Below are 26,873 nucleotides of genomic sequence, written 5' to 3' on the forward strand. Positions count from 1 at the left end.
GTAATTGAAGGTCTAGAAAGAAGAAAGGGAGGATGGGTCAGAAAAAATTCTTTGAAGGAATGAGGATAAACATTTCCTAAGTTTAATGAAAGAATTTAGTAGAAATTATTACTGTTTGATGTCGTGTTTCAGGAGAAGAGGGAAAAGGATTAGCACAGTACCTGGGAAGAAGTGGGGCTTGATTTTTGTCCTACTTTCCCCCAACTGTCCAGTCTTAACAAGCCTGACCGATTTCAGTCCCTGTCCTGTTTCTTTCTGGGTCTTACAGATCGCACTGTTATGAGATCAGGAGATTAAGTTGCAGCCAACACTAAATCTCACAAAATGGTAGAATGTGGTGGTTTTTGAAACGTGCCAGGCAGGGCTGGTTCCTTTTGGAAGTCTGCAGCGAACACTGGCTCTTTCTGTGTGCTCTGCTTTTCCCTTTCTTTTTGCTTTCCTTTGTTGCTACCCTCTTCTTGTTTCTGAGAAAGGGCAGAAAGGAGACTGATGCATTTGAGGTAGACTGGCTACAGCAGAGGCAGCGCACTTTATTGATACCACAGTCAGCTTGACAGAGAGCAGCCTCTGGGGAGGCTTTCATTGGATCTTCGCTTTTCTCCCCTAGATGATGTTGCTGGTGGCAGCACTGAGAGTCACGTGGCAGTGAATTGTCCTTAATGTGCCTTGATTGAAATGTGGAAGCCAGAGTCCTGTGATTCTGACCTTAACCTTGTTAGAAATGCATGCTTACGTGCTCACACCTAGCAAGTATGCACTGGCGAGGCCATACTGATTGTTAGAAGTTTGAAATGCTTCCCCAAACCCCTGTTCCTACTTCTTGTTCTTGGTGACCTTGGACCTCCCCAGATGGTCTCTTGCCTATCAACACAGTCCCTATGATCCAGCAACCAGTGGGTTAAAGTCTGACATGAGGGATGGGCACCTCTGTCTGTTATAGGCTTCATCAGACCACTGGCTTCCCTGGTGATAAATATTCAAACCTCCGTTGCCTGTCCCCATCGTGTGTGTGTGCATCAGGATGTGTCCTCCATAGGTGTTAGGAATCCAGTTACAGATTTGGGGAGATAGTGTAGTCTGGTATTACAAAGAAACTTAGGAGTCAAATTGACTCCAGAGTCTACTACTTTTGAGTAGGGTGTTCTTACACAAGTTCTTTGAACTCCGATGTCCATTTTCTTGTCAAATAGGAATAATATCTATCATGAAGCTTAAAACAGTCTGCATGTGTGGTAATAAGTCTTCCACATAATTATTTTTGCCTCTGATTTCCTTTTGGTTTCATCATAACCAATTGTTCTAGGTCATTTCTAATTTTGCAGATTTTGTGTATAATTTTGTTTTAAGGAAAAAATTTCAAAGAGGGAGTTAAAAACTGGTAGTTTCTTATTCATCTGTCTTTATAGAGAAAAGACTGAACTTCAAAGGTCCAATTGGGTTCCCCAAGATTGTACAGCTAGTAAATGGTGAGGCTGTTAGCCCATATCTGAATATCAACTAAGGAGTGTCTCCTTGGAGACTCCATAACTGAGTTTTTAGATTCCCCACCTCTTTCCCCACCCCCGCCTCCTCTTGTGCTGGGTGGGAGGCATCCCGTAGGTGGCTGCATTGTGTTTGTTGCTGTGACTTGGGATAGTGATCGGGGTTTATAATGAAAGGTCATGGTATATGTGTCTTTGGTCTGTCCACCTCGTTTGGCAACTTCTTTGTCTTATTTTTAACTCCAGCCTTAGAGCAGACTTCAAGATGTCTAATCCCCTGTGTGAAAAGCCAGTATCCTTTTTAGTATGTGCCATGAAGTGATAGGGTGGTCTCTTCTGTATTACAGTTTGTGAAATTTAACATAGTATGACAGAAACATCCTTCCCTTTCACTGCAGTTTTGAATGTGAAAGACTCCTTGTTCACTGTCTTTACTAAGCTTCGGTATTGGTTTTGAAGCTTGATTATTTTCTTTATCAGATTTTTGTAGAATTTAAGGGAAGAAATTCTGAGAAGTTCCTGTTGCTTATGTAACAGCAACTAAATTTTTGGGCAGCAGCTTTTAGCTGGCGGATGTTAGCCTGTGTTTGTGTAGATGGGAGTCGGTTCCCAGCTGACTCTTGAGCTTGTAAACATTTCCATTTGGATCTGGGTAGGAACATGTTGGTCTGTTGAGTTGCTTTACTTGTTGGGTAACTGCACAGCTGACTTTTTCCCATAGACTATTGTCTACTACTATTCTTGAAAAACGGAATGGGGCACATCTCTAAGTTAGTCTACAATGGTAAGCTGTGGGGGAGATGAAACAGGTGGATTAGTCTGTGGAGAAGCTGTAAACAAGCGAATGTCTCTGCCTTCCTCCTCCTCTCTCTTCAGTCTTAATTAGTGTAAAGCTTCTTCCTCCACCAAGCATTTTCCATTCCTTTTCATCCTCACTGTGTTTAGTCCCCAGTGTACTAAATCACGTGCCTCATTTGTTTATAGACCTCGGGTACCAAGGGATCCGTAGGTGGAGTTCTCTGTGTTATGGGAGGAACTTTCAGATGGCCAGTTCCACTCCTTCCGTTCGCAGTATGAGAGACGAAGGTCAGGGGCCTTGCCGATTGTGGGGGCGGCAGTGTCTTCCGGAGAGGCAGAACATGGGGTTTGCAGTCACATCTGAGTTCAAATGTTGGCTTCCATTTTACTGGCCATGTGACCTTATACTGGTAATTTTAAGCATAAATCTCATTTGTAAAATTGGTTAATGTGAGGATTAGCAAGGTGCCTGGAACAGAGTGAGTTCTTTTTATAAATACCAGCGAAGATGACGATGATAGTTCTTTGTAATTGATAAGCTATAAGATGTGAGAAATATGGAATTAAGGTGTTTACTTTTTGGACTAATGGGAAGAACACCTGTTGAGGGATGAAAGGAGGCTACAGCTTATCTGTCAGTGAGTTACATGTACATTGTGTGGTTTTCGAAGAGTATGAATTCTGAAAGCCAGTGAGTGCATGTTTACCGCCCGGTGTATTTCCGGTGTGTGCTTGAGAAAGAGTGAGGGAGGGGGCTATATTTTCAAAAATGCCCTTGGTCGAGGCTCAGAAGTGGATTTTAAATGCCAGGAAGCAGCTTGTAACAAGAGGATGAGATCACTTGGTATAATTGGAGTTCATTGCTAATCCTTTTACTCTGTTCTCTGAACATGTACAGTGTCTCTATTTCTGTACAGACAGATGAGATAGAAAGTGACCAGGTCTTTCCATTGAAATGTCATGTGCCAAGCTGAGGAGGGCGGAGCCCAGGGTGAGGAGCATGTGGGACGGAGCTAGCAGTCAGTTTGCCACCTTCATCTTTGCTTAGCTGCTTCCTGTAGTAGGTAGTGGGGAAGTTTTGTTCTGTGCAAATGCTTCTGGAAAGCATTTTAGAATGTGGTCTTTACTTTGGTTGTACCATCATTTGGGAACTGGAACAGAGGGTAAGAAAAAGGAATCAGGGATGTATTTTTAAAACTATGAAAAAAATCTTGACCTATGAGTTTTTACCTCATGGGGTGGAGGCTGAGATTGGGTTGGCATGCGGTTTTTACCATTGCTGCTTCCTGCCGATGGAGAGCCAGCCACAGTGACAACTGTTCTGAGCCCAAGTTGGATAGTTGAAAACACCTTATTCAAGTCATTTAGAAGGGGAATTGCTATCACTGAAGTTTTGACTTTAAACTTCCAAAGCAGTGGTTATTTGAGTGTGCTCTCTTTTTAAGGATTCTGCTATTGCTGCAAAGAGTAAGGCCTTGGTTTCTTGGTGGTTGCCCAGCTTACGTTACTATTTTTTTTGTCTTATTGGCTGTCCCAAGCCAGGTGTGCCTGTTTGCTGGGTGCTGTCAGTGAAAGACAAGGCTGCTGGCACATCTACTCTGCATTGTCACTGTACCATTTAGTGCCCCACGGGTTTATTTGACCTTTAGCAGTTCTCAGAGGCAAGTGATTAGTAACTATTTCAGACAGAGGAGAAAGGCTTTGGCGTTAGCAAAGGGTAGACTTCAGCTCCCCCTCCCCAGTGGCCCACCTACAGGAGCCATAGCAGTCTAGCCATTTGTCAGTCATCAGTCGACATGCGATGGTCGAGCTGTGATTCTTTGCTTTGGCTGTCTCAGATTTTTGAATCAGCCTTCTTGCGTCTTTCGGCTCAGTCTGAATTGTGGCCACCTTCTAACCACAGCTGTTCTCTCACTGAACCAACCATTTGCTGTAGTAGGGGGCCTGCCGTGGGGCCTACTGAATGTACGTGGAGTCAGACAAGATCGCAGAGCTCTCTGGAGACTTTATTTGCACTATTTATATGTGGTGTTCTGTCCACAGTCGGTGTGTAGCGCACACTCAGTATTTGTTGAAACCAATGAGTCCCTTTTGTTGCCTTTCACATGCTTTTTGTTTGCTTGCCTTAAGTTTTCTGTCTTCTCATCCCCTTCCACATGCAGTTGCTTTCTGGATGGCCTGGGCTCTCTGAAGACACAGGTGTCCACTCCCAGCTAACAAAACCTGCAAAACAAGTTTTACTTTTAGGACAGTATGCCTAAACATCTTTAGTCTTTTCTCCTTAATTTTCTTTTCCACTGTACAGATTCTCAGGAAAAGTAGCCAATGATCTGCCCAATGTGGCCAGATTATTAGCATTTGGATTGTTCGGTTATTGATTTTATGAGTCACCTATACTGTATATTTTTTTGAATTTTGAAGTGTTGTAATTTTAAGGGAAACAGTATTGTGCAGTAGATTCCTGACTTTCATTAGCTTAAATATGTTAAATATTTTAAATCTCACCTGCATAGCAAGATGGTCTGTTTCTACATTTACCAGAAACAATAATTAATCGTTATGCATTTCTGTTAATGTGCTGTTTATCTCCTCATACACGACTAGAAATGCTAAGATGTTTTAAAGCAACAGGTCTGTATTTATGATGACTTTATTTTTTTAACTTAGTTCCAGTGGGGAAATTAATTTCCCCCTCATGCATTGTTTGAAAAGCCATTAACATATGTGACACTCTAAGATTTTCCTATTAAGAGGAGTTCAGAAAATATGGAATTCAGAGAATAACCTCTACAGTCTCTCTTATATTTGTTATTTCTAATTCCAGAACAAGCGTAATAAAATATCACCCAAATTTAGACTGGCAGTGACTTTTAAATAATTTGATGAGAAGCTGCCTTTTGAATCATTCTTTTTAAATAATTTCAGTGAATTTATCAAGGTAGGAGAAATCGCAGAACATAGATTTTTCTCACCTAGTAGATTTGAAACTCAGTTGAGATGTAATTTTACCTGTTACCTTAATTGTCAAACTCTTATTATGTTTGTTTTGTGAAATAGTATGTCTGAATTGAAAGCGAATTATCTTTATTAATAGCCCAGCAGAATAAGTCACAGCTCTTGTAAATTATTGGTTTTTCCGAATGTGTAAGAACATCCTCCCCCTGTGTGGTGGATATGACAAGTGCACACTGTTTCCTGTAGCACCAGCCTACATGGTACCAGGAGGAGAGGTTGCTGAGGAATACCTTTCCTGTTTAGTGTTCAAGATCCGTGAGACAGAATAACCATCTTAACAATTTAAAACATCGAAACATTTTCTAGTATCTGTTTCTAATACCTCTTATGTCTGCCACTTATGGGACTACTCTGATAGTGCTTTTGTCGTCTAATGTGTCCAAGGAAGTGGGCAGTGTATCACTGAAATAATTTCTAACGGAGTAGCCACTCCATGTCCAAGGTTGCCTAGCTCAGTAGTGTCCTCGTTGTGTGAGGGCCCACTTGCTCATGTTTAATCTTTCCAAATGGTTTATAATTGGGTCAGTCCATTGCGCTGCTTGCTTTTTGGATGATAAAGGTTTGGGAGGATGAAGGAAGTATAAAGGCTTGAATTTGGCAGTCTCTTTACCGGATATCTATTTTAACCCCCTGTGAAGTTAATTTACATAAAACCCAGCTGTGTATGAAGTTTTCTAAATTTAAAGTCTCTTATTCTTATTACTGTAGGGATAAGAGTGACAGCATTTATTGAATTTATGTTCTTGCTCTCCTGTGTCTGGACCTCCTGGCAGCTTACAGTTCCGTTTCCTTTGGATAACAGGATACAGCTGGCGGCAAAATTCTCACCTGTGGAATAGCCATTTGGAGTTTTCTTCTCCATATAGAGCTTTGCAAACAGCAGAAACCATTTCTGCAGGAAACCACAGGCCTGTGTTAAACCCAGAGAGAATTGAAATAGCATGTACATGTGTTCCTCTTCCCAGGGGCACCAGCCATCACATGAGGGCCTAAGTATAGCGTTAAGCAGCTCTTCGCACTCTCTTTTGCTCTGAGCTTGTTCAGTTAGGTGCTGCTGACTCCCCCCACTCTCGTACCTAGTTCCTCTCTAGCTGATGAAGCACATTGATCAGGCTGGATTTCTTAACACGTGACAAGATCTATACTACCTTTAATGAGCTACTAGATTAACCTTCTGGTACTAGACCAACCTTAGGTATTTTGAGTTTTGTTCTTAGAGCTATACTGTAGGTCCTTGCCATCAAGTGGTGCAGAAAAGCCGCTGATTAATTTGTCTCTGATGTTTGTATCAGCCATTTCTTCAGTATTCGTCGCGTGCTCAGCGCTGTGCCAGATGCTGTGGCAGGAGCAGTAGTGGTGTGAAGTGCTACAGATGACATCACTGTGGTAGACTCAAAGAAGTTAAGCAGAAAAGACAAGCACAGAAATAAAAAGATATGAGACAGTATGCGATTTATTGCTGATCACGGGTGCTAGATTATCAGCAGAACTCCTAACATCAGAATCATCAAAGGTGGAGGGCCTTGTCATGAGCAGAGGAGTGAGGACTGGGCTGAGCATGGTGCGTGCAGATGGTACATGCTGGAGCTGGATGGAAGCTGTTGGGTGGAGGAGAAAGGAGTTCTAAATAAGGCTGCATAGATAATGCATTGAACACTGTCCAGAGGCAGGAGGAGGGGGAGTAGGGAAGCCTGGATGGCTGTCGAGAGTTCACCAAAGATAAAGGGCATATTTAATAGAGCACCATCTCTATTGGGGTCTGCATTTCCCTCAGTACCCTTTATCTAGAATTAAGTATCAACACCGTGGTTAGGATGATCCAGGAGACTTGGGAGTTGAATGTGATGTGCGGTTAGTACTCATACCAGGTTGTAAGAACAGGAACTTAATTTACCGAATATTTTCTTATTGCCTACCACTGTGTTAAACAGTTTACATACAGTCTTTTATTTTTATTTCCCATTTTACAGTTGAGGGTAAAGCTTAGAAGTTAAGTAACTTGTCCAAGGTAATGCAGCCAGAAGCACCACTCACTGAAACTCAAACCCAGCTTTGTCTCTCTCCTTCTCTGAAGTATATTGCCATTCTCATTTGTATCTTGACGTCCTTCTGTTGGGGTTGTTAAGAATTCTTAAATGCTTAGGAGGTTGTGTCCAATCTGGATGAGGACTTCGCAATCATCTGTTTTTTTTTGTTTTTTTGTTTTTAATCATTATTCATCAAAGTGGCTTATACAGAGTTGGTGTAAAATGAATATGATACTGAGTTTCTTATAGAGAAAAGGTAGAGCTTAATCTCTCCGCCAGCCACTGCCAGCCCCAAGCTGCCTGTGTGTGCCTGTGGATGCAGGGTCTGGGCTTATGAGCTGCAGGCTGTTGGGCTCTCCACCTTAGGCTTGGAAGCTCTAGAAGAACTAAGGTGGGTTAAAAAAAAACTGTGTGATCATATTTTATTTTTAAGCCTTACTTGCCCTGTCTTGAGTCATGGCAGATCTTAGTGCCATCCCTTAGCTTCCTAAAGAAAAGAGGTTGGGGTGCCAAAAGAACTTTCTCAAAGGTTGCTTACAACTGTGCAGGCAGAGGGGGAGCTACAGAATGAAAAAGCGTTTTAGGAAGGTTGAGTCAGGTGCAGATGGAGCCTTAGAGATTTTTCTCAAGGTGGTTAGGTCCTGACACTCAAGTCTACAAGCAGAGGCGGGTAGACTGGGCAGAGATTCTTGCTTGGGGAAGAACGGTAACGTGGGCTGCTTCTGAGACCCCTTCTACTGATAAAATTCTGTGGCTGACAGGATTTGGGTAGGGTTTTGGCTTTGGAGATTGATTGGGAGGCCAGCCCTTGCTAGTGCACCTCAGGGAAGCCATGATGGATCTGGCCTGGCCTTATTGGTTGTAATGCACAAACAGATACTGGCTCTGTCTGGGTTTGAGTTTAGGCTACATGATCGCAAACTTCTTACAGTGCTATCTTTTGTGAATCTTTGAACCTGTAGTTATATATGAATGAAAATTGGAGCTGAGCTTAAAAAAAGAAGAAGAGATGAAAAAAAAAATTTGTTGATGCTTTTAGCATTGTATGGCTAGAATGTCTTTAGGGTAGAGCTGTGTCACAGTAGTTTGTGTGTTTTCCTCTGTCCTCCTCCTTTGCCTCCAAGGCCAAGCAGCTTTGAGGTATGTAAATTCAGTGTTGCTTCTCCTGTCTTGTCTCCCATCATCTCTTGTTTGGACTTTTCATTTTTATGTATAATTCTTAACTCACCGTGCTGTCTTGTCTTTGGATGTACTTACTGTTCCTTCTGCATGTCCCATTTTTTTCATGTTCCATCTACCTGCTTCTCATACACTTCTCCTGTGTTCACTTGGTGAAACTTGCCTCGGGTTTGGCCTGTTCCATTAAGCTGCCTGGGCCTCCACCACCTTCTAGAATTTTTTGCTCCTTACTGATCCTTATAAAAATTTTATTGTATTTGTCATACTGTAATATAATGATCTGTTTACACATATATGTCTCTTACTAAATTGGTAGGGGCCATGGATCATTTATCCCTAAAACTCAACAATTAGCTGTATACATGTAATATTCTAGTGGCTCAGAAATTTGAGATTACCTACCGCTGAGCCTATGTGCCAGGCGGATAGTACACACATATATAAGGGAAAGGAGACCCTGAGCACCGAAAGGGTTGCGGTGTGCTCTCCCATGCGAATGTCACAGGGAGCTCTGGGAAGAGTGCAGGAGAGAGTTATGATTTTTAAATTAAATTTATTTAATCATTTTAATTATCATGGTAATAAGAGTTCTCATTTTTTATTTCCTATAATTACTTTATTAGTATGTATGTGTTTGCCCTAAATTCAGGAGCACTCTGCCTATTAGGTAGTCAAGCAGTGATAAAGAATGAGTGAGCACGAACGTTAGTGTTTTTCTTGTTTTTGCTTCTTAATTTGTTATGTCCTTTGTTTACTGTGAGTGTTGCACTGTGTCGGACTCATTTTCTTCACGTCCCATCTACCTGCTGTAGGCTCTCCCTATCTCACCCCATTTGTGACCAGTGCTTTGCTTTTTTCTTGGTGATTAGTGAGCATCCTGTCATGTGATAGTGGGACAGAGCAAGGGTACCTGTGCCATAAGAGAATCAGACCCATGTTATGGGTCTCAGCACCATTGTTTTCCAAAGCGTGGGCCGTGATTTCAAGGCAAAACATCAGGTCCAGTCTTCTGATTTGGACTCTGTAACGGTGGAAGTGTGGGGCGGGGGTGGGCGTGAAAAAATAGATGCTATTTAACAGGGCCTCCAACTGATGCTCATGTGAGAAAACATCTCGGAGTCAGCGCTTAGCCGCTCAGTTATTAATTAATGTGGGTATAAACGGGACTCATTTATGAGGCTCCTAAAGATTTTCTCAGTCCCTTTTTAGGAAATATATTTGGTACATGTAGTTTTTTATATTTTTTGTAGAACTTGACATCCACATCAGGCCTGTTCTCTGTTTATACCTTTTCCATTGTTCAGAATTCCCTACTCCCACCCCCAGCCAGCACATAACATGTTCATAGCCACCAGCCCAGCCTCCTTAGGGATGAAGGGAAGAGTCTTTGGATCCTGTTATTTTCCTTGAGGAAGAGCTGAACATTGACTCTTTTACAAGAATGCAGAGTATGCATTGCTATTTCCATGTTTACCCTCACCCCAAATGTTTGCGGGTTTCAAAGGATTTCCCGTAGCCCGGTCTTAGCAGGGTACCTTGCCGTGGGAATTTGAAGCACATTCTGCCACTCAGACACCCTATAGGTAAAAGTTCTCTATACATGGCTGAGTCCCAAACAGCTGCCTTCCTCCTGTTGAGACCGGGTTGGTTGTGGTGGGTGGTTTGTGCATCGTTTTTTGTGTGGATTTGGAGGCTTTTCTGTTGTGAATGAGAAAACCGTGTCCATTGAAGTGGTAGCTTTGTCATACCTGAACTGGTCCTTAGGAAAGGGGCCGAGATCACCAAGCTGACGGGTTCAAAAGTACAGTTTGCGGTATAATTACCTGACAGAGTTTTGGGGGCCTATGATCCTTCAACCCCGGACATTTCATTAATTGTGGAGTACCTGTTAAAGGCTTCTTTAGTATAATGTGTGGATATGTCTAAAGAACAGTGTGTTTGGTTTATGTTGCATACGTATGGGTACAGACATTTATTTTAATTGCATTTTTTTTATCAGTTCTAGGGACCGTTAATAAAGATCATAGATTTCTTTAGTTTGCATATTTAGGAAAAAATGCCTTGTACTCGTTTCCATTTCAGTTGTGATACATTTAATGACACAGGGCTTAAAACAGATGTGCTGTGTATAAAGTTTTCTTCCTGATTACAAAAGCAATATCTATCCATTGTTTGAATAGTTGTGATTAAGAAGCAGATAATTTAGGAATGAAAACTGTCTGTAAACCCCAGAAATATGTATACTTAACATTTTGGTATTTGTTCATCCAGATTCTTTTCTGTGGTTATTTCGTAATATTATAGAATTGTAATTTAGCCACTGATGTATTTTAAGACAGAAATACACCTCAGGTGTACCTCAAACCTTTCATTTAACCATTTATGGTTTTATAGTATATTACTTGGTAGTCTCCATTGAGATGCAGAAAACTGCAAGAAGAAACTGGCTTCTCCTCTGTGCCCAGCAGTGTGCTTAAGCACTTCACTTGGATTATCTCTCTAATCCTTCCACCAGCTCCTTCGTATAGGTAGATGTTACTAGGCTCTTTCTACACACAAGGAAATGGATTCAGACCAGTTAAGTGACTTTCTCAAGGTCATACAGTTTATCCAAAAAGAACTTGGGATGCTTACCTATTTGATTAGATTTTTTATCTAGAGAGAATTGTGTAGCACCCTATGTCTTTCCTGTATTGAGAAGTGTTTTTTAGCTAAAATATCTTTGAGACATATAAAGATGTTGAATGAAGACATACTGCCTCTTTCAGTTAAGAGGTTGCTAGTTAGTTTTTGATCAGGAGTTGGCTTTCTGTGACCCACCGGCTAAATCTAGCCTGCTGCCCCTTTTATAAATAAAGTTTTATTTGAACATGGCCACACCCATTTATTTATTTACATATTGCAACAGAGACCGTTTGGCCTGAAAAGCCTACAGTAATTACCATCTGGCTCTTTACAGAAACTGCTGGCCCCTGCTGTGGACACCAATTTTTATTTAGGTGTGTGATTTTTTTTTCTTTCTAAGGTTTCACATTTATTTGATCAGATGCATTAGTGGGTGGAAATGCTTTTTACTTCCTCTGTACCAGTCAAAGTGCCACATCATTTCATGCCTGAGTTTCTGTGTGATACTATATAATGACTGCATTTCTACATAGACCGTTGCAGGTAGTACGAATTGCAAAAAGTTCCAATGTTAATTTTTTTAAGTACTGCGCACCCACTGCTGGTCCATTCTGGTGGTGGTGTGCTGATGATAGTTGATGGTAAAGTGCTGGAGGAGATCGAGGCCCCAGTCTCCGTCAGCAGCGCCCTGAGACTTCTTACATGTGAGCTTTGGGGGAGAACATAGATTTCTGTAATTGAGATAGTTGCATTACATTGTATGAGTCTTATTTTGACATAAAGTGAATGTGTCATTTTTATATGACAGTAAAATATTAAATTTGTTTTCCTTCAGTATTTGAAAAAAATAGGAAATGCGGGAAGAATAAAAACAATTACTCTGCATGTTACTGTTTCATACTCCTCAAACTTATGACTCCTCACGGCTCTAGCTGGTTACCGTTGAGTGGTAGATTTGGCGAACATACTTAAAACCACATCATTTACTTCTCTGAATTTTGCTATTTTCTTTTTTTCGTAGTCTTTCACATGTTATGCAATCTTATCATACAACTGTGTCTGCCGCGTGTTGTACTTGTGTTAGGTAAGAGCAGCCCCTGTAAACATGTAAACTTGCCCAGTCATTCACTAGTTATTGAATAAGGAAGAAATTGTAGGATTTTCTCTCTTAAAATTCCTCAATGAAATCATTAGTTGGACATAGTACATATCTTTAATTTTCTCTTTGGGAAAGCTTGATCAAAAGTGTTGACAAAACGAAGACTTGAACTTGGTCTTGGTGTACAGATTTCGTTTTTAAGTGTGTTTACTCTGGTCCAAAGACTACCTTCCTGTAATAAATTCTTTCTTTTAGAACACAGTTCTCAAGTATTGTTTAAATGTGTAAAATAAGTTAATGCATTATATGCGTTGACCCCGAGAAGGAAGGTACCTACCAAGAAGGACTCTTGATGACTAACTGGGCTCAAACTAAAAACAGAGCCTGGCAACCTTTTCTAAACAGAAGCCTCTCAGGCAGCCACGCTTCAGGGGGAAGCGGGCACTAAGCTGCTTGTCTCCTGCACTCAACTACCTGTGTGCCCTGAGTTTCTGACATCTTAGTTAACCCTTATAAAAGAGTGCCTGGAATCCTATTTCAACCAATAAGACTGAGACATTTCCCCATGCAGTCCGAGCTATGCAGCTGTATCTTCACCAGAATCTCCACTGACCAATCAGAGCAGCTCCATTCTGACCAATCAGGTCAGTGCTCTCTGGAGCAATGAAACTGTGAGGATTTGGAGTCCTCATTTGCATGAGAATGGACCAATCAGGGACCAGGGGCAGGGCCTTCTGTCTATATAAGTCAGCTCCCCTTAGGCTGGCAGAGCAAACTGTGCCTTTCCACCTTTCCCTTTCCACCAAAGACTGTGTTTCCCTGGCTGCCACGAATCACCGAAGATGTCTTTCCTGACCAGAGCAGAGTAGGTGGAGTGGACCAGAACGAAGCTGAGCTGTCTGTGGGGGAGGGACCCAGCCCCCAGAGCCACTGCACAACCATGCTGTCTCTTAATTGCACTGTAACACTGCCGAGCGCTCTCAAAGCAGTGTGCTTGGCACCTGTGCTGCATCACAGTTGAGCTGCTTGCCCCGAATAAGGTCTCCTCCTTCACTGTGCCCCAAATTGGGGGTTCCTGTTGGCGTTGAATTAGCACAGTCAACCACCGATTGACATACGTAGCAAGTTTATGATGGTTTAGCATCAGAACTCTGAGTTCTCAGTTTTAGGACAAGTTTGAGGGTCTGGAACATTGTTATTACTTTCTTAATCTCTCATTTTTGGGTAAATGTCACCTCAAAGAGATATTTTAAATGGTATCCTACTCATTTCCTATTCTGTTTCTTGTTTCTTTTTTCCCTAGAATTCATGATTATCTGAAGGCCGTTTGTTTTACCGTTTTATCTATCTGTGTTACTCCTAGAATAAGCTTTATGAAGCGCCTGTCCCCTCAGCACCTTGAGGAGTGTGGTGCCTGGCGCATTGATGCACAATGAAGGCTGGTGTAACAAAGTCAGAGAAAGACAGGACTGTTTGTAGAACAGGGGCCAGAGAAGGCAAGTGTGTTTGTAGATTGCACTTGTTAGTGGGAGTTCCCCTTACGATCTTGGGGGAAATGCAGGTGTTTTCAGACTGGCTTTGGATCTGGGCTCTGCCACTTCTTGACATTGGTGTTAAATAATTTAATCATTGAAAGACTCAGTTTTTTCCACCAAGGAAATGGAAGAAATATCTTTGTATGGGGACTAAATACAATATTGAATATAAAGCTCTGTAAATGTTAGTCCTCTCTTTCCCCCGTGAGTCAGCACTGAAGAAGCCTAAAGGCAGCCTGAATCTCCCAATCCCTTGCTTCTGGGGTCATTGCCTTGGTTGCTTTTGACAAATTTATTCTTTTAGTAGCCTGTGTTGCCAGCATAGCAATGACCTGTCCCTTCGATCAGTGCGAGAGGACAGACACTTTGTCATCCCTCTTTAATCCTGATATCACAACAACTTGCATGGGTTTGGCTTTGAAATATATTTAGACGAGTTTACAATTCCAAACTGTTGAAATGGCATCAACCCTTCCTTGGAGCCATGTGAGTTTTACCATCTCTTCCATCTAAATGCAGTGGGAGCCACTCAGACAAGTTGATGTTTGTGTTCTTTACGCACATAGTTGTCCTCGATTTCTTGGCACATAAAAATCATCAGAGGACTGCTTAGTCAGTAGTATGCCTCCATAGATTTCTCCAATCTGTATGGATTACCAAAGTATTAATTCCTGTTTTCAATTTCCACTGATATTTCTTTTGCTTGCTGTAACGAGAACACTTCAGAAGTCAGTTAAAGCAAATTGATTCATAAATTTATAGGTTCTTTCAATCTTTTGTCCCAGGCAAGTCTGAACAAGACCTGAAAAGTTGATTAAAAGGCCAGTGAGCACAGCAAGCTTAATTTTAAATTAAGCAAGGTTTTATGATCTGTAGAACACCAGTTGTAGGATTTTTTTCTGTTTCATTTTTGCATGTATGAATGACATTTCTGCACTGTTGTTTATGTTGCTCATTAGTATAAGCCTAAATTTAATTCAATCACCTATTGCGGGTGAGACACTTTTTTAGATCAAATTATAATGAAATTACTTGAGTCTGCTTCCCTCTTAGGAAGGTGGGATCAGTTTATTCTCAAATTCACGGTGTTTGGCAAAGGACCTGCCCTTCTGAAGTCGACAGTTCTGGACTATAATATTTTAGCGTAGATGAAGTACTGATCAAATCAGCAACTTAAACTTTTAAGGACATGCTATTTTTAAGATTCAGGATTAATACATATATAGTCCTGGAAGTCTTCTCTAAAGTTTTTCATAAGTTTGTGTGTGTGTGTGTGTGTGTGTGTGTGTGTGTGTGTGTGTGTGTGTGTGTGTGTGAGAGAGAGAGAGAGAGAGAGAGAGAGAAAGAGAGAGAGAGAATTCATTTAGTGCAAGTAACACTAGGGAATTCAGCTATTAATTTTAAGGAGGTTGATAAGCGTTTAGGTGTTGGAGGCCAGCTGTAGCCCCGCTTCCCTGAGGATGAGAGCTCTGGTGCTCCTCTGCTGCCCCTGTGTCCCCAAGCTCCCTGGTGAGGCTGGGGGGAGCCCAGGTAAGTAGTAGTGTGTGAGTTTAGGGGATTAATGTGAAAGCATATCTAAACATACACTGTTTTTGCTTTACTGGTCTGCTTTTAATAGCCTGTTGGTTGTTGAAACTATTTCTATGGCAGTGAAATGTTTTGTCTTTATTTTTCAGTCGGAAAATCTTTCTTCCCCTTGAAAAGATTGAATCTGGGCAACAGGTTTTGCAATATTTGACTTTCTTGTCTTCCCAAACCTCAAAGAAAGCCGTGTCTAGTAATCTCGGACTTGTGCTCAGATGGCTGTGCCTTGGCATCTAGGACTTAACGGTGGTTTTTATATTTTTGGTGATAACCTTTAATTTTTTTAATTGAAATAAAGTATATCTTTATTCATCTTTTGTTTAATATTTCTGCCTTACAGTTAGACAGTAAGCTCCTTGCTAACAGGAACACACCTCCTCAAGTTGCTTGTATAATACAGCGGGGAATGGAGGGTTCGGTCTTGCCATTTTGATCCTCCTGTTTTTGAACCTGAGGATAACCTTTAATTTTATTCTTATTTATTTCTCCCTTTTCTGTTTCAGTGTCCTGGGTCATGAAACTTAATCCTCAACAAGCTCCATTATATGTAAGTAAATCATGAGTTGGGTTTTTCCCCCCCATTTTTGTACTTATCTGTGCTGCTTATATGCTGTAATAAATTCCAAAATGCTTTTATGTCAAGGGAATTTGTAACCATCTACGTATTAATTTTGGCATAGTACACTTCAGAAAATGAATTTGATTTAGTCAATATCAAATGACTAGTAAGTGCATGGTACTGAGCTTGAGAACAAATACCTGTGAATTAAACTATTCGGGATACTAAGATGCACACATAAGACAATGACATCGCCCTGCAAAATGATGCTGTGGCTTCTTATTTTTACCTGCAGTGCATTTCTGTAAAAGTAGTATGGAGATCTTCCTGCTGCCACTGTGAATGATCCTGTGTTGCAACTAGATGGCGCTCTGTCATTGGGAAAGTGCTGTTTAGGAGTCAAAAAGTGAGGGAATTATAAAATGGAATGGGTAACTGAAGGAATTAGAACTGAAAGGGCTACATTCTAGGTGACTTTTGTCGTTAACGTTGCTCTTGTTAGTGAATTAGCTGAATTGAGGTGGTGAAAAGTGCCTTTTGGTGACAAAGAGATATGGAGAGTTTGAGCTGTGAGAGGCTGGTAGAATTTGGATTGGTATGATCTAGAGAGGCTGGGAAAAATTCCTTTGGTGGGACAGGACTTGAGTCAGGCCTTGAAAAATAAGGAATCATTTGTTGGGCGAAAAGTCCCCAGAATTTGTTCAAGACACAGGCAGATGATCGGTGGATGAGTGGTGGGAGGGTGGGTGGTAGAAAGTCTGACCCAGCTCAGTTTGTGTTGGGGAATTATGGGCGATCAGTCCAAAAAGATGGAGGAGGCTCTGTTGTGAAGGAAGACAGAGGCGGCGGTGGTGGGTTATTTTGTGACCACTGAGAAGAGTTTGGTGGTGTTTATTTTAAATTTGCTGTTTGTTTTATGCATTTATTTATTTTTAGTCAGGCTGTGTTAATAATGGTCATAAACTTTACTAACATAAAACACTCTTCTGCATAGTTGATTTCTATGTTAAGTGCAGCATATAAAGAAAAAATATGTGTTCTTAGAAGATACCTTGTATGCTTATTTTCTTTCCAGACTACTTGGAGAGAATTTATGGTCACTGGGTTTACACATAAACTAAATACTTGAACTTTTAAAAACAACTTTTTGCGATATAATACACACACCATAAAATTCATCCATGTAAGTGTATGATTCAGTGTTTTCTAGTATATTCGCAGTTGTGTAATCATGACCATTATCTTTGTTCAGAACATTTTCATTATCCCCAAAAGAAACCCCATACCCATTAGCAGTCATTCACCATTCCCTTTTCCTCCCCAGCCCGGAGTGACCACTTACTGACCTACTTTCGATCTTTCTGGATTCACCCATTCTGTAAAGTTCATATAAATGGAATCATGCATGCAGTATGTGACCTTTTGTCGCTGGCTTGTTTCACTGACCATAATGTTTTTAAGGTTCATGTTAGAGCATGCATCAGTACTTTGTTCTTTTTTATCAGTGAATAATATTTCACTGTATGGCTATACCACATTTTATTTACCCATTTATCAGTTCATGGACATATGGGTTGTTTCTACTTTTTGGCTGTGATGATTAATAATGCTGTGAACAGCAGTTTTTTGTGTAGACATATATTTTCATTTCTCTTGGGTATATACTTAAGAATATAATTGCCTGGTTACATGATAACTCTTATGTTTAACATTTTGAGAAATTGCCAGTTTTCTACAGGAGCTGCACCATTTTACATTCCCACTAATAATGTTGAGGGTTCCAGTTTCTCTATATTCTTGCCAACACTTGCTGTTATGTGACTTACTGTAGACATCCTAGTGGGTGTGACATGATATCTCTTTGTGGTGTTGAGTTGCATTTCCCTAATGGCTGATGATTTCCAGCATCTTTTCATGTGCTATTGGCCATTTATATAACTGTAGAAAAATATCTATTCAGATCTCTTGCCCATTTTTAAATTGGATTATATGTCTTTTCTGTTATTGAGTTGTAAGTGTTCTTTGTATATTCTGGATAGCAGTCCCTTATCATATCAGATATGATTTGCAAAAATTTTCTCCTATGGCTTACCATTTTACTTTCTTGATAGTGTCCTTTAGAGCGCAAAAGTATTTCATTTTGGTGATGTGTGATTTACCAATTATTTCTTTCATGTCTTGTACTTTTGGTATGATAGCTAAGAACATTTTGTCTAACTCAAGGTCACACAGATTTACTCCTGTTTTCTTCTAGGAGCTTCATAGTTTTAGTTTTCACATTTAGGAAATGATTCTAGAGTTAATTTCTGTCTATGCTGTCAAAGAAGGATCCAGTTTCTTTCTTTGACATGTAAATATTTAGTTGTCCCAGCACCATTTCAGCCCGGTGCAAGGTGTTTCAGATTTCTCATCTACAGAATTGTAAGATAATAAATTTGTGTTGGCTAAATTTTCTGAGTTTGTGGTAATTTTTGCAATAGCAGTTGGATACTGATATAGTAGTAGTTTGGGGAAATTAATTGGTGGTAATGTGAAGGATAATTTAGAAGGAGAGAATAGAGGCGAGGAGAAAAGTTAGAAGCTTTCTGAACGTACCGTCATGGAATCTGAGAGCTTTAAATAAAGATTTAAATATCTGCATCAGCTGGTTTTAGAGACAAAGAAATGAGTTCTGAAGATGCTGGGATAACATGACACAGCTAATTGGTAAAATTGTGACTTATGTATATTTTGTAGGCTTATTCATAAAAATCACTGTAAAGCTTGTTAAGCTTAGAAAGCTTTATTTTGTTAGGGAAGCAAGACTCTAGAAATCAGTTCTGAGGAATGTTAATAAAGTAAGTGCTTTAAATATGATTATGTATTTTTTAAATAATTTTAATTTTTCAGTTACAGTTGGCATACAGGTTATATTAGTTTCAGGTGTACAGCATGGTGATTAAACATTTATGCAACTTATGAAGTAATCACTCAGATAATTTTAGTACCCATCTGACACCGTGCATAGTTATTATAATATTGACTATATTCCTTATGCTATGCTTTACATCCCTGTGGCTATTTTGTAACGACCAATTTGAACTTCTTAATCTCTTCACCTTTTTCACCCACCTACGCCAACTCCCCACTCATCTGGCAACCATCAGAATGTTCCGTTGTATATCTATGAGTTTGTTTGTTTGTTTATTTTGTCCATGTGTTAGCAAAATCATATGGCATTTGTCTTTCTCTGACACAGTACCTTTTAGGTCCATCCAGATCTCGCAGATGGCAAGATTTCATTCTTTTAATGCCTGAGTAATATTCCATTGTACATATGTACCACCTCTTCTTTATCCATTCATCTTTCGATGGACATCCAGGTTGCCTCCATACCTTGGCTTCTGTAAATATGCTGCAGTGAACATAGGGGTTCACATGTCTCTTCAAAGTAGTACTTTGGGTTTCTTCAGATAAATACTCACAAGTAGGATTCTTGGGTCCTTCTTTGTCTCTTGGTATAGCCTTTGTTTTAAAGTCTCTTTTGTTTGATATAAGTATTGCTATCCCAGATATTTTTTTTTTTCATTTCCATTTGCATGAAATATCTATTTTGATCCCTTTACTTTCTGTTTGTATGTGTCTTTCATTCTGAAGTGAGTCTCTTATAAGCAGCATATGTAAGAGTCTTGTTTTCTTATCCATTCAGCCACCCTATGTTCTTTGATTGGGGCATTTAATCTTTTTTCATTTGAAGTAATTGTTAATAGGTATGTATTTACTACCATTTGATTCATATTTTTGATCTTTTTTTTCTTCCTTCTTAAAGAAGTCACTCTAACATTTGCCATAATATTGGCTTGGTGGTGATGAGCTCCTTTAGATTCTTGTCTGGGAAGCTCTTTATTTGCCCTTAGATTCTAAATGATAGCTTTGCTAGCTAGAGTAACCTTGGTTGTAGGTCCTTGCTTTTCATCATTTTGACTTATTTTGTGCCAGTCTCTTCTGGCCTGCAAAGTTTCTGTTGATAAATCAGCTGAAAGTTTTATGGGAGCTCCCTTGTGGGTAACTTCTTTTGCTGCTTTTAATATTCTTCATCTTTAACCTTTGGCATTTTAATTATGATGTGTCTTGGTGTGAGCCTCTTTGGGTTCATCTTTCTGGAATTCTGTGCTTCCTGGGCTTGTACGTCGCTTTCCTTTGCCAGGTTAGGGAAGTTTTCCGTCATTAATTCTTCAAATAGGTTTTAAATTCCTTGCACTCTCTCTTCTCCTGGTGCCCCTATGATATGAATGTTGGTACGCTTAATGTTATCCCCCAGACCCCTTGAAGTATTCTCATCTTTTTTGGATTCTTTTCTCTTTTTGCTGTTCTGATTGGGTGTTTTCTGCTACCTTATCTTCTGAATCGCTGATTTGAACCTATGCTTCATCTATCTACTCTCGATTCCCTCTAATGTATTCATTTAAATTATTGTGGCCTTCATTTCTCACTGGTTCTTTTTATGTTTTATACTTCGGATTTCAAGTATATCTGTTAGCAGTAATACTTACTGGGGAAGTTTTCCATTTTTTTTACAAGGAGAGTGATAATATACTTCATTCTACACTAACTAAGTTATTACAGGGACTTATGCTGTTTTGATGAAGAAAATAATATGACAGTCCATTGGAGAGGGGTCAGTGCTTTGCCCTTGGAACAAGCAGTAATACACAGAAGAATAAAAAGAGTATGTTAAAGTTTTTCTTTCACTTTATATTTGGAATCTGTTGAGGCGAGTATCATCAGAAGAGAGAAAACTATTAGTAAATACGGAAAACACTAGATCCTGAGAAATATAAAATACAAATCTCACAGCACTTAATATGATAGAGACCTACACAATTAAAGTCCTTTTTAAAATAAGTAACCCAAGTTTTACCTTCCATTTTCATGTTTTTAAATGTTTTCCTTGAAATAAGTTAAAATTTACAGAAAAAATTGCAAGAATGTAACTCACTTCCATTCACCTCTTATTAACATTTAGTCACATTTATGTATCAGTCTCTGTATTACATATTTTTTTGAATTCGTTTGAAAGTTGCAGACATCATACTCTATTCCCCTAAATATTTCCTAAAAACTAGGACATTCTCTTTCATAACCATAGTACAATTAACAAAAACAGGAATTGTAAAATTGGTGCAATACTCTTATGTAAGTTTATATCCAAATTTGTGTAATTATCCCAGTGATGTTCTTTATGCCATCCTCCTCCCAATCCTCCTCCTCCGTCCAGGATTTAATCCAGGATTACACATCGTGCTTATGTCTGTTTAGTTTTTTAATCATGAATAATTCTTCTGCTTCTCTTGGTCTTTTGACATTTTGGAAAATTATAGGCTAGTTACTTTGTAGTAGTTTGGGTTTGTATGATGTTTTCTCCTGATTTTTGGCAGGAATACTACGTAAATGATGTTCTTACTGGTGTATCACATTAGGAGGACACATGCTCTATCGTTGTTCAGTTTTTGGAGATGCCAACTTTGATGGCTTGGTTATTGTGATATTGAATTTACATAATTTATCCATTCCAGAGGAATTGGGCATTTAAGGAAGATGGTGAAAGTGTTCACTTTCCCTCTTTAATATCGTTTTTGTCTGGAAGTACCTTTTGCATATTGGGTTTTCCTAACATGGCACCCTTGTTCTCTCTAATGTGTGCCCTCGAATATAAGTGGAAGTGAAAAGGGGCTGGTGTCAGCGGGGAGCACATTGTGAGTAATTCATTGCCTGAGATCTCTGCCCTTGTGGATACACACACACAGGGTTTTTAAACAATTAAAGTTCTCAACTAAGCTATTACAGCCATATTTAATATGGAATATAGTAGCGACTCAGTGAACGTTCGTTCAGTGAGTGAATGAAATACAATTTAGATAACACTATAAAATTTTAGTAAACTTGAACTTCTTTTAGACAGAACAGCCTTTCTTAAATTTGCTCATTTGCTTTCCAAGTTTCTTTATTAATTTACCTTGTGTGGGCCCTAAATAGTGATGCCATCTTTGTGATTAAAGATGTTGCTACCAAGGACATAAATGCAATACCGATATCTTTATTGTGCATATGTAACTTTACAATTACAAAGAAATCTGTAAAACATGCCTGGTAGTTTTATTGCAAAGATGTATTCTATGGGGTAACTAGCTTACCTAGTCATTAGCTAATTGAAAAGGCATGCTAGAAATAGTGCTTATTATCTCTTGAGTCCTGAATTTTTTTCTCTAGTCCTAATGGGACTAATGGTCTGAGCCACTTGTTTATAGTAAACTACATAGAGCAAACCACATGACTGCTAATTTTCTTTTTTTTAATGAACATAGTATATGTGCCCTTTGCCTCTAGAGACCTTCTCACTGTCAAGATAAAAGCATATACTTTTCTCAGAAGGGATCAGGGATGAAGGATGCTGTCAGATGATAAAAGGAAAAGCCAGGCACATGAAACAAATGTTGGTATTTATAAAACAAATAAAATGGGCCCTACCACCACCCACACTCTAAGCTCTTCAGCACCTAGCAACTGGACACTAGCAGCAGTAAACAAATCCTCCCCCAGAGTAACAGCTGAAAAGGAAGCAAGATTTTTAAACTTCCGAAGGAGGAGGAGGAAAAGATCTTTGGATGTCTCTTATCTCAGGTCCCAGGCTTTTTCGAGAAGAGATCTGGCAAGGCCAGGCCTGAAGCTTTACAAGGTACAGTAGGTGTCACCAGTAAAGACTCCCGGATTGATCTCATGCTTCATATGCCAGGGAGAGTCACTTCCTTTCTCCTCTCATCGTTGTACTCTTTTGGAGGAAAAGTTATGATGATGCACCCAGCGAATGCCCCACAGTCAGCTCTCCGTGTGTGAATGAACTTTGCGGGAGAAGTCAGGACTACAGAAAAATTTGATGAGTCATAGGAGTCATTGTATTTTTGGAGTGGGTGAGCCCAGCCTTCTGGAAGAGTGAAGAAACTGAGCTACAGAGAGATTGAAGGATTTACCTAAAGTTTCATGGGGGTTGTGATGGATCCGGTCAGGTAGCAGAATCTGCAAATAACCAGCCTAACCAGTGTTACAGGAGGCAGGTCGTTACTGGGCTTGAATTTAAGATTCAAAGTACAAGCAGAGAGAGGTTATAGTACAAGACTCAGAATTAGTAGGCTAAGTAAGAGGAAAAGAGGTAGCAAAGAGAAGACTGGAAGGAGAGGAATATTTGAAAAGATGCAATTGAGCTCCTTTTTCCGAGGAGTGAGAAGGCAACGTCTTTATGAGCTGTGGGCCATTGAAGAACAGTTACAGTATTACCTGGAATCTCTCTTAAGTGGAAAAAGGAGTCAAACTAAAACATGTATTTTAACCTTTGATATAGGGAAGTCAGTCAGTAATAGCATAGCCATCCCAATGAATTACTTGGTCAGACACATCTTTATACTTCGAGCTTCTTCAAGAGGATAGGTGACTTCATAGCTCCAGACCAGTGAACTTAAGGTCAAGGCCCTTGAACAGTAGGCATATTTCTTGTACATCACAGCTCTTGCAGCCCTCTGAATGCTCTTTACTGGTTTCAAAGTGTTCCTGGGCAGTAGGCACTTGATGGTTAATGATACTCCAGAATGGATGGCCGTGGCTAACACTGACCGAGAAGGTTTACATTGGTGATAACTCGCTAACTAAAATGACTGAAGAACACACTGAAAGAGGGAAAACTTGGTGTGCATTTCTCAGATTCTTCAATTATAAACTTATGTTTTGGTATCCCCAAGATTTTCAGTCTATTGAACACACCTCTAGGTTTACTTAAGGAAGGCCAAAAGGCGCTTCCCCCTACTAATTAAGTGCTTTTTAAAACGAGAGATACTCAGATGTGAGATGTAAATTTGGCTCCAAGGCATGCTCCAAGGTTACATATGGGATAATTATCATTATTTGCCATATGTTTGGGATAAAACTCACATTTATTAGATTTTCAAGGGGAAGAGCTATTCCAATTACAAAATAAATTTCCAGAACCCCAACAGATCTGGTTTATTATATCCTTCCTTTCTTCCTTTTCCTTAGTTTTGAATGTTTTTGCACGTAACTGCTTCTGGGAGCAGGCACAAACATCCTGACAGTAGAGGAATGCCATAAGAAAGAACGTTTTTGCCACTGGATGGCTTTCTTTATTTAAAATGTACAAAACAAAACAATGTCTAATGGTTATGATTATTTCTGTTAGGATGGGGGGACCATTATGATGATAATATTCTCTGTTTTCCTAAGGAAAGGAAAGTAGATTAAGGTGCTGGTATTGGTTGAGAACCTACTCTTGGCACAAGATACCGAGGTGGGCACTTTCTACACGTTCTCTGATTTAATCTTCAAAATGGACATATACAGTTTGGTTAATATGTCCATCCTACAGCCAGGAAAGTGAGGGTTCAAAGGAATAACTAACTTGTCTAAGGTAGCAAAGCTCTGGTAGACGTCTAAGGGTCAAATCTTATGACTTTCAAAGCCCATTTAAATAAGAGAAATCAGAAGAGCATATCCATTTGACTCACATGAATATCCTGAGAGAAACTTTCCAGAGTGATTTCCGGCCGCCACATGGGATTCTGGTTGATCTGGGCTTCTGCGTCCAGCCTCAGCAAAGACTTGGATTCTGCCGTGGATTAATGTGCTCTGTGCATGCTAATCAGTCAGAACATGGGACCTAGAGGGTATTATGCTAAGTGAAATCAGTCAGGGAAGGACAAATACCATGTGATTTCACTTACATGTGGAATCTAGAGAACAATATAAACAATCAAACAAAACAGAAACAAACTCATAGATACAGAGAACAAACTGATAGTTTTGACTGATGGGAGGTGTTTGGGAGACTGGGTGGAAAAGGTGGAAGGCTTAGGAAGTACAAATTGGTAGTTGCAAAATAGTTTCTGGGATGTGAAATACAGCATAGGGAATAGAGTGAGTAGTATAATAACTATGATGTCAGATGTGTATAATAGATTTATTGTGGTGATCATTTTGTAAGCTATATAAATATCTAATCACTATGCTGTACACCTGAAACTAATTTAAAATAATATTTAAAAAAAAAATCTGAACAGATCAGAACCCACACATACCAGAAGATGAGAGTGGAGATATGCTCAGAAAGAAGAGGTTTAAAATTTTCTATTAAAAAAAAGTTGTTCTTGATCAAGCACTTTGCATGAATAGTCACATATTTGAAGGGCCACAGAACTTAGGTTACCTCAGCTTAATGTTCTCAATTGCCTCATCTAGGGACGAGGACCGACTAGGTAATGGCAACTTTCTATCATTTTTCCTAGGAAATTTGTTTCTATAGCAGGAATTGAAATAACCTGGCTATGCCTGTTGCTTGGCTGCTAGGTTACATTTTGCTCATTCACAGAGTTTTATCAGCAGACAGATCTCTTAAATGAATTACCTGCCATTGCCTTAACAATACATGTCTGATGGGTCTGCTCCAACATTTTGTAGACTGATGGCCCTTTCCAGCCAGATCTGAGGACAGTGTTTAAATAGTGACACTTTATCACTAGTACCAGAAGAAATAAGGAAGTCAAGTGTTCCTCAATCTAACTTTTGATGGTTTTACAGAACAAGAACTTGAATTTCCTTCTGTTGGACTTTTACATCGGTCTCCAGAAACTTGTTTGGAAGTTAGTAGGTTTCGCTTTTGCAGGTAGCATTTTCTCATTTTTCCTTGACATATGCAGAGCGGATAAAGATACTTAGGTCAGTGACTTTTCAGGGCCTGTCTACAGGATGCTTTTACAAATAACTTGGTGTTTCTGAAGCATCTGAAAAGCTTAATTTCTCTTTGGTTCTAGCAAAGAGAAGTCTTGCTGCCCAAGGAAGACCAAAATGTAACGTTCTGTACCTTTAATTCATTCATTAAGTATTTGTGAGTGGAGGATCTGATCTTAGAGGAATAGCTTCTTTAAAGGGGCTCAGATGCAGGAGGAGCACAAGAAATGACAGCACGAGCAATACCAAAAAAAAACAGGCACGGATGGTTTATAGCGGAGAGACAGAGCCTTCAGGAAAGATGGGCGCTCTGCTGGCCCACATCAACAGCTGTGAACAGAGTGGAGAGTCTTTGAAGTACGTGGCATTCCCAGGGCCGTGAGGGGTCTGCTGGACTGGCACGGACAGTTCACGCTGGACAATGCTTGGGAATGAGGTGGTGTAGGGGGAGCTGCTCTGTTCATGATAGCAGTCACTACTCACATGAGGTCATTTAAATTAATTAAAATGAAATAAATCCAGCCCCTCCAGGGCACGTGCTTAGGTGGCCACCCTCTTGGACAGTGCAGACACAGACCGTTTACATCAGTGCAGAAAGTTCTGTTGGCCAGCGCTGGTCTAGGGAACATGGGGTTTTACGTAGCAGGATGGAAAGCAACTGGACATCTTTTGACCAGGCAAAAGTGGCGCGATGAAAATAGTACCCAGAGAACAGCGATCAAGGGGAGTAGAGAGTAGAGGAAGCACAGGGTGGGACCGCTAAGTGAGCAGGCCTGGCACGTCGCCCTTACAGCGTGCCGAATGGGACTCGAGGGCGATAGAGCTGATCCGAGGGAAGGGCGTAGGGATTTTGTCTGATAGGACGGATGCCTGTAAGCACCAGAGAGCCACAGATACGACCGTCGAAGATTTTAATGTGAGAGGCAGAGGGAAAATGGTGTGGCACCAGTGAGTGAGGAGTTCTTAGGAGAAGGCGTTGCCATGGCAGCCTGAGGGAGAGCAGTCAGCCTTCGAGGGTGGTGGTGAGGATTAAACGAGGTGACGTGTGTGAAGCGCGTCGCACAGGTGATGGATAGAAACTTCAAACCTAGGTAGTTTTTAAGGAGACCCATTTCCTTTACGTTAAGGCAGCGTGAAAGCATATAATCGTGTTATTGTGTGGCTTCCTCTTCTATCTCGTGTATATGTTACGCTTGTGTTGAG

The 26,873-nt window shown here is 40.1% G+C and overlaps 1 protein-coding gene across 6 annotated transcripts in view; it reads left to right on the forward strand.

Moving 5' to 3' along the window:
- The window catches only part of AKAP13 (A-kinase anchoring protein 13), a 234,334-nt gene that overhangs the window by 42,133 nt on the left and 165,328 nt on the right, over positions 1–26,873 (forward strand). For all 6 annotated transcript variants that reach the window (XM_006905247.3, XM_015593782.2, XM_015593780.2 and 3 more), the window contains exon 2: positions 15,847–15,890. In XM_006905247.3, the coding sequence (XP_006905309.1) occupies positions 15,858–15,890 (33 nt within the window). In that variant the 5' untranslated portion in view covers positions 15,847–15,857. The remainder of the gene's footprint in view (positions 1–15,846; positions 15,891–26,873) is intronic.

Source organism: Pteropus alecto, unplaced genomic scaffold (genome assembly GCF_000325575.1).
Source record: "Pteropus alecto unplaced genomic scaffold, ASM32557v1 scaffold60, whole genome shotgun sequence".
Classification (NCBI taxonomy): Eukaryota; Metazoa; Chordata; class Mammalia; order Chiroptera; family Pteropodidae; genus Pteropus; species Pteropus alecto.